This window comes from Oppia nitens, unplaced genomic scaffold (genome assembly GCF_028296485.1).
Source record: "Oppia nitens isolate AA-2021 unplaced genomic scaffold, nextdenovo-longstitch-racon4-pilon3 scaffold4_pilon_pilon_pilon, whole genome shotgun sequence".
NCBI lineage: Eukaryota > Metazoa > Arthropoda > Arachnida > Sarcoptiformes > Oppiidae > Oppia > Oppia nitens.
In genome coordinates, this window is record NW_026533232.1 from 5,922,671 (window position 1) to 5,931,685 (window position 9,015).

A 9,015-nucleotide genomic window follows, 5' to 3' on the forward strand; every position below is an offset into this window, starting at 1 on the left:
TTTTATATATATAGTAGAATATAAAATAAGTTGTATTAAAAACTTGTTATTATGTAGAAATAGTGAGAGATTTAAATAAATCGATTTAGAAGTTCTCAATGTTTTCTTTTATTTTTGTTTTAAATTTTGTTTATATATATATATTTAATGCAATCTTATACTACTATTCTCCAGCAAATATTATATAATATTATATACATTTAAATTTCAATGATTTCAATGTTTTAGTTATGCGACATTTGGTTGATTTAAGTTTAGTATTGAATTTTTGAAAGCAACAAAATCAAACAATTTTGAATAAATAAAAATGTGGCGTATCTTTGATGTTATTATTATTTGTTTTGACATTATTTTTATTAAATTAAATATTATATTTACAGAAAAATTATGTGTAACACATATTAATTTATATTGACAGTAATTATTCAAATCAATACTATGGTTAATATAGCCAGGTTATTCTTATGTTTATCTTTAAAAATATTTTATATTCACTGTTTATTTTTAATTTTATTAAAGATTATGTATTTTAAAATCAAATTATTTTCTATAATTATATTTGCAAATATAATGTGAGTTCATAAAATACAGTTTTTTATAAACAATACAACTAAATTAATATATAATTACAATCATATTATGAATTATTTAAGACCATAGTATTTCTACATTTTTAGTATGCATTTGCGTTAAATTATATTTACTAATACAAGTTTCAGTATTTATATAATAATTAAATTTTCAATTTTTACAATTTTATATTAATATCAAGTAACTGAATCATAAAATAACTTTATATGTGACTCTTAATGAAAGCTAACAATTATAACAATATTTAAAAAATAAAATTTGTATAAATTATGAACAGGTATTGATCAACGTTTGGGGTGCTTTTAGTGTCATATTTTTAGCCACATATACGGCTAATATTGCCGCACACTTTGCCGGTCTCTTCCTTATTCCTGAAGTCAACGATTTTCGTGATTCGAGCGTAAGTTTTATTGTTATTATTAAGTTTTAAAATATTTTTCAAAGATATTTTTGATTTATGTTTTTACTAAAAAAATTTTGTTTTATATCAATTGATTATTGATTGATTGTCCGCAAAATGACTTCTCCAGAAAAGACCACCTCATGTGATATCTTTGCAATTGATTTATATTATCGTTTGCTTTATTTTTTTAATATGAGAATCAATTTATTTAAAAAATAAGATAATAAGTTGCAAAAGCATTTAAAACAAATGTTATATTATATTTAATATTTTAATTAATATATGATTATTATTAATAATGTAGTAATACTTATATAATATTTTAAATAAAATTAATAAAAATAAATGAATTATGCGTTATGTATATTATAAAACAAATATACGCTATATTGTATAGTACATAATATACAGTATATATTGTACATAATTTTTATTTCATTTTGGGACAAAAATATTTGTTATGAACTTAAGGATTAACTGGTTTTACTGTAAATATGATTATATCAATAAATCATTTTTATTTCTTATTGATGTCTATATATAGCTTATGAAACAAAGGACGGGAACCGCCAGAAGTAGTGCATCGGAGGGATATTTAATGGAAAAATATACTGATCTCTGGCATCATATCCAGAGGTGTAACCATTGCAAAGTACACAACTTCACCGAAGGACTCGAACACTTGAGGTTTGTTTTTTTCATATAATTTATTATATATTATAAATGAGTCCATAATTTATAAATAATTACAGAAACGACGATTTGGATGTTCTTATAGGAGATACGGCTATATTAGACTACTTCCGAGCCACTGATCCCTCTTGTAATTTAAAACTATTGGGTGACTCTATCTTTGATGACGCCTATGCTGTGGGAATGCAAAAGGGTTTCCCATTTCGGGTAATAATAATTTTAATAAAAATATAGTTTTGTTTTGTTTTAAATTAACTTAATTTAAATTATATGTAAAAATATTTTAATTAAATTATAATTTCTAATATATCTCTAAATTTACAATTAATTTGTCACATTTAAATAAGCATTTTATTGAATTTTTGTAATTATATTATGTATTAATATTTGTTTAGATAAAAGAAGTCGTATTTAACATAATATTGTATTTTTAAATAATATAAATAATAATATATATATATATCATTAAATTGAAAAATTGCTTAAAATATATTATATATTTAACAAATGTGTTGTATATTTAATAATTATTTAAATTTTGATGAGAGTTTCTTATATTTAATGTTTAACTTCAAAGCACTTATTATTAGTTTTGAAAAAATTACATTAAACATAAATGATAGCCTTTTGTAAGTGTTTATCAATAAAAATGGTAATGAATTTTGTTAAATAAATTTTTGAATTCAATTGATGTGAACTGAGAGCTAAAGAATTGAATTAATAAAATGTTTGCATCCATTGTAAACATCAATTTAACAAAAGAGATTAACAGTTGTTTATTTCATTTCTCATCGGATGGTCTTTGAATTTGAAGTAATTTTTTATTTCTTTGCCAAAAATATATTATATGTGTTATGAAATTCATTATAGATTTTACTATATATGGTATAAGAATAGAGTGTTAATGCAATGAATCATTGGTTCAAATATATATATATAACTTTGTTTAATGTATAAAATGTAGGATTTTTCAGGAATTTGGGTTATTTCCAGAATTTTTTGCCACTATTTTATATTTTACTATTATTTCAATTTTTATTTATACAGTAAAAGCATGAATTGCATGAATAAAGAAAAATCAATCATTTTTAGAGATATGTCTCCAAAAACAGATATGTGTTGTCATATGATGTGCTAACTTATTGTCATTTACTCTAAAATTTTTCAATTTTTCATTCATATGTTATACATATTAACATCATCATCAACAACATCATCATCAACATCATCATCAACAACAACAACATTATACTATTTTCATCGTCATATCATACTATAAAAAAAATTAGGAATTGATATCAAGTTTGATACTAAAGTATAACGAATACGGCTTTTTGGATCAATTGCACCGAAAATGGTACGGAAGAGTCCATTGTCTCGAGTCTTCGGCATTGACTAAACCCAAGCCTTTAACGGTCAAAGCTGTCGCCGGAGTCTTCCTAATGCTCTTCTTTGGTCTAATTGTCGGAACAATTATTTTACTTATCGAACATTTCTTCTTTAAATATTTTCTTCCGTCGTTAAGAAAAAAACCAAAAGATTGCTTTTGGAAGAGTCCTAACCTTATGTTTTTTAGTCAAGTGAGACATTTATTCGCATTTAATTATTATTACTATTATATATATATATCATTTGACAATTGGCTTAATTTCTAAAATGCATTTATTTATTGATTTTTTTATCAAAAGAAATTATATCGCTTTATAAATACAGTTGAATTGGTTTCACCCCATCATTCAGCCAAAGAAATTATGACTAATCTCAGAGAAGGACAGATTGCAAGTCTTTTTCAAAAAAGTGTTAAACGAGTGAGTCTTTACAAACCTAATCATTTCAAATACCGGTTAAGTTAAACATAAACACACTTTTACTCAATTATGTGTTTTATATACATTTCTAAATCTCTTCAATTATTATTATTTTAACGAATGAATGAAAATATAGTATATGTTTATTAAATATTTAAAAATATTTAAATATATAGAAAGCTAAAGAAGAGGCGAGACGTCGAAAAAGTAAATCACAATTCTTTGAAATGATTCAAGAAGTGAGAAAAGTGTAAGTTTTTCACAAATTTTATTTAATACAAAGTATTAACTACTAATGCATTATTATATACTGTGTTTTATATTTAATGCCTCAAATGTTAGCATATTTTTATTATTTATTAAATTTGTTGAATATAGTGTCCAAAGACAACAACATGAGCGCAGTTTTAATGATTCAATAGAAATTACATCAAAACCATCGATGGTTTCAAATCAAAGTGAAACAATAATAAGTGAAACGGAATCATTGGGAGCGCCGACCACTTATAGGACATCTTCCATTCGCTTTAAAGAAACGGATGATATATACGATGAACACATACTCGTTCACAGAGAACCTCTTCCACCAAATCTTATATTAAAACCAGTCTCAAGTCTAAAGGGTTCCGACTCGAGGACCAAACTTCTTAAAACGAGTCGAACTTCTACTTCAATGACCAGTTCTGGTGATTCTCCATTATATAAGAATCTGATGTCACCATTAATCAGATCCAATCATCGTTTAATACCAAACTCTATGAGTTCTCAGTTTACTACAAGTTTTAGTTTGGAAAATGTATCGTTTATTACAACACCAGAGAAACAAATGGACAAATCAAAGACTAGAAGGAAGATGTGGTCATTTGATGACTTGGATGCCATTAAGCGAGAACTGAGAGAACCTGTATCTCCTCATCAGCGCAATCATTCATCGCTTCTATTGTTTGAGTTGATCCCTAAAAAGAATTCTGTGATCATTGCAAGTCCTCGACATCGCATCGATAACTTAAGGCTGTCATCGATGACCAAAGAGGATGTGCTGTCCATGTGGAGGTCCTCTGAACGGGAACTCCTCAACCATCTTCAAGAAGCTTTGCACCAAAAACGAGCACTTGAAGAGAGGGTAGCGCTTCTACAACGTATGCTTATGAAGCCTCCCTGAGGGCTGTGCTCTTTAGGTGTCTGTATTTGCCACTTATATACCGACAAATTCATTGATTTACAATGCTTTTTGAATCGCTGTTTGAATGTCTTATTAATTCATTCAAATTATTTAACGAGTTTTAAGCTATTTTAACAACATTCGGGTTAATTGAATGATTAATATTGGAGGGAAAACATGAATGAATTATGAAATTGTTTAATAATAAGGGATTGAATTTGAAAAGGTGTTACAATATTTTTTATTTGACATTCAAATTAACTAATTTGTCTTAAATCAATACTATAAACATTTAGTGTATTAATAAAAGCATAATACAATTTTCTTTTTAAATAATATAATAAAGTATTAACTAAAATATAAATCAAACAATTTTAAATTCATAAGTATTTGCATATTAATATAAAATATTTAATTTATAAGTATAAATAATTTAATTAAAATATAATATATATAATTATTTGATTAATTAAGTATATGCAATTTTAAAATAGGAAACTAATGTTAGATAATATAAATTAGAAAACTTGATTTCTATAATTATTTAGTTATTTACATAATTTTGTAAAGATATTGCTTTTTGTAGTTTAATTATATAATATAAATTTAATTTAAAATTTTTTATTTAGTATAATAAAAATTGAATTGATTACACATTTGCATATATATATATATAATATTTTAAATGTTATTAGTTATTAAAGTGTTATAAAGCTTAACAGATATTTATTATTATTTACTTTAAAACGATTTTTGTTACAATTTTAATAGTATGATTAAATGATTAAGTTATAATTAGCTTTTAAATATAAATATAAAAGTTATTTCAAATATTTAACATCTAAACATAAAATTTAACTCAATATTTATTTTTCAAAATTTATAGCTTTAAGCAAAATAAGATTTAATGTTATTTGTTGCAGTAATTCACTGCAATTTTGACTTCTATTGTATACAAAAATAGATTAATTATTGAACTAAATTAAACCGATTACATGTAAAAATTGAAAATTATATAAATAAATCAAAGTGTTCACTGTTTGGCTCTATTGCTGAGTTTGAATATTTTTTGAATAATTGATAAAATTATTAATATTATAAAATGTATATATATTGTTGTTATTAAAATAATAAGCTTTAGTAACACTAAAGCCAATTTGGACGCATTATCTTAACTTTACATTATATTATATAAATGTTTGTTTTGCATTCAATTCAAATAATTATATATTTGTTTGTCAATTTTTATAATATAAATATTTAAGTCAGGGTATACCTACACCATATTATTTATGATATATATCACTTTCATTTACGATTGTTAATTTATCAATATATATAATATGTTATAAAATTATGATTGATTAAGTGAGAATATATATATAACAACATTTATAAATACAATTTATGCTATATAATAAATTATAAGCAAAATAATTAATTTGATTCGGTTGACTTCAAAGTTTCTCATTATGATCATGGTTAATTATAATTGTTATCATTATTATCATTTAATCTGTGTGAGCAATAATAATCTTTATCATAAATACATATTAGTAGTATTTACTACAAATTATTATTCATTGGTTTGTTATTCATTAATAGATATTATCGTTAATTAACTAATTAATTAATTAAATATTATATAAATAATTATTGATAATTGGGCCAAACAAATAACAATTTATAAACATTTTTTAATAAAAAATAATATATAAATTATATATATACTGTATATATTGTATAAATATACAATTGATTATATAATTTATATATTCTTATACTATATACAGTACAGAATATGTACAGAATTATAATATAATAAATTGTATAAATAATATAAAGTACAGTACAGTACAGTACAGTACATAGTTTGCCTTAGAAAATATTGATTGAATTTTATTATATAACAAATAATTATATTAAAGGTTTATATGCAATAAAAATGACTAATATATATATATTATAATTGTCGGGTGCTTTCCATACAAACAACAAAATAACTGTATTTTAATTCAATTGTATTACAATTATATTAACGACAATACAAATAAAATGTCATTTAATTATGTTTATTCATTTTGTTTTGTTTTCAAATAAAAAAAGTAATAAAGTTTTCAAATTATATAAATTATATTTTCTGTTAATTATTTAACAATAATTAATAATAAATATAAATCATAAAAATGTTGATAAATATTGATGTGATTTAAGACATGGATGTCATAAATGGTAACAATTGTTGACATAAGAGAGCGTTAGTATGACTTGAATGACAACACAATTGATTGCAGTGTTTATGAAACGCATGACTTGTATTACATTTGATGATTGATTTGCCGACAATCAGCCAAACAGTGTCCAAATGGTCAACAATTTATTAACAGCCGTAGTATTGGCCGCCGGGAAGGGCTCACGAGTTAATGAGTTGACCACTAGTTGTGCCAAATGTCTGCTACCGGTGGCCAACAAACCCATCATTTATTATCCATTGGAGACATTGATTAGATCCAACTTTAAAGGTTTGTCAACAATTGATAATTGATTTATTTGATCCATTGAATTGGTATTGAAGTCATTGATATTTTCAAACAATAGAAGTGATTGTCGTTGTCTCAGATACTGAGGAAGAAGTTATAAGTAAAGCGTTAAATGATCTCAAAATGAGTATCAATATTATATTAGAGAAGATTCCATACAGTCGTGACTTTGGAACCGCTGATAGTCTTCGGCTAATCAAAGATAAAATTAAAGTATTATTATTCACTTTCAGAAGTTTTTTATATATCTAATAATTTTGTCTTTTGTTACCAAAACCAATGCATCAAAAGAATGATATATTAGTGATGAGTTGTGACACAATTACTGATTTTCCACTCAAGAGACTCATTGATTGGTATCTTATTTATAATCCAACCCTTTTATCACTCATATCATTGATACCACCAAACAATGAAAGTACAGTTCCCGGCCGTAAAGGCCGCGATAAGATTGGTAAGTATTGATAGATATATTAATATATTCGTTGTTTTTGGTTAATTGAATTTGTTTTTGGTTTGTCAGAGAAAGATCTTATTGGAATCGATGCCAATAATGGCGATCGACTGGTGTTTCTTAGCTCTGAAGCAGATTTTGATGAAAGTGTTGAGTTTAGTGTATCGATGTTAAAGAAGTGTGTTTTATAATATTATATGTTATATACTATTGCCTGACATTATAGGATTTCTTTGAGATTATAGAAACATTCTTCAATGTCATAATTTACGATAATTTACGATAAATTATATGATAATTATTTTTGTTTAAACAGATGTCCGCAATTCAGTATCAAAAGTAATTTACTCGACTCTCACATCTATATTCTTAAGAAGTGGACACTTAAATATCTTGAAGATAATAAGTAAATATTAACTTAATTGTCTTATTTTAACATAAAATTTGATTTTTATTTGTAATATGTTTTTAGTAAAATATCTTCTCTGAAAAGTGAATTTTTACCATCACTTGTAAGAAAACAATTTCGAAAACAAATTAAATCTTTTGCCAATAAAAAGACATCATTGAATCCGTCGTCAATTATCTCATCTTCAGCGCTACCACTTAGAAATATTGCTGACTATATCGATATGAATGACATTGAGTTAACCCTAAATAAATTGGAGCCAAATGTGGTGATCAATCAGTTAACAACAGACAAAATGAAAAAAGAAATGCCGAACACATATCCCGAAAGCAAAATAAAATGTTTTGCTTTTTGTTTAAACGAAGGATATTGTATTCGTGCCAATACTCTGTCCGGCTTTTGTGAAGCTAACAGAATGCTATTAAAACAAATGAATACTTCGGATAAGAAACCAATCAAAAGCCAGTCATCGATATCATCGAAATCACAAATCGATGCAATTGTTGGCAACAATAATAAGATTGGCGACAAATGTTCTATAAAAAGATCCATAATTGGCAACAATTGTATTATAGGAGACAAAGTTAAGATTATGAACTCAATTATTATGGATAACGTTGTTATTGAAGAGGGATCTAATATTCAGGGAAGTGTTATTTGTTTGTCGGCTAAAATTCAGAGTAATGTCGAAATTAAAGATTGTGTCATCGCTTCCAACCAAATTGTTCATTCTTTGGGTAACTTTTTTTTTATAAACGTATATTTGAATGGATTATACTGTATTATAATAATTGTTATTTAAATTTACCGGTAATAGCTAAACTAACAAATGAAGTACTTATGGATTTGGATCAAATGATGGAATTGTGATTATTATTTATATATTTTGTGCTAATATTAATTTTACATTATTTACCTCTAATTATAATTACATTTTTATAAATAAATAAATGAA

General features: G+C 24.6%; 2 protein-coding genes across 2 annotated transcripts in view; both read left to right on the forward strand.

Annotated features, from left to right (window-relative positions):
- LOC128960524 (glutamate receptor ionotropic, NMDA 3A-like) overlaps positions 1-4,878 on the forward strand; it is a 43,755-nt gene extending 38,877 nt beyond the window's left edge. Inside the window, exons 7-13 of the mRNA XM_054306626.1 lie at positions 869-991; positions 1,539-1,681; positions 1,747-1,894; positions 2,977-3,267; positions 3,376-3,495; positions 3,672-3,745; positions 3,874-4,878. Coding sequence (XP_054162601.1) covers positions 869-991; positions 1,539-1,681; positions 1,747-1,894; positions 2,977-3,267; positions 3,376-3,495; positions 3,672-3,745; positions 3,874-4,657 — 1,683 coding nt within the window. The 3' untranslated portion in view covers positions 4,658-4,878. The remainder of the gene's footprint in view (positions 1-868; positions 992-1,538; positions 1,682-1,746; positions 1,895-2,976; positions 3,268-3,375; positions 3,496-3,671; positions 3,746-3,873) is intronic.
- A 2,015-nt stretch (positions 4,879-6,893) lies between these two features.
- On the forward strand, positions 6,894-8,971 carry LOC128959523 (translation initiation factor eIF-2B subunit gamma-like). The gene is made up of 7 exons (XM_054305497.1): positions 6,894-7,179; positions 7,256-7,410; positions 7,489-7,651; positions 7,721-7,829; positions 7,968-8,057; positions 8,124-8,797; positions 8,878-8,971. The coding sequence occupies exons 1-7, from the start codon at positions 7,023-7,025 to the stop codon at positions 8,928-8,930; spliced, it is 1,401 nt and encodes a 466-aa protein (XP_054161472.1). The 5' UTR covers positions 6,894-7,022; the 3' UTR covers positions 8,931-8,971.
- The last annotated feature ends 44 nt before the right edge of the window (positions 8,972-9,015 follow it).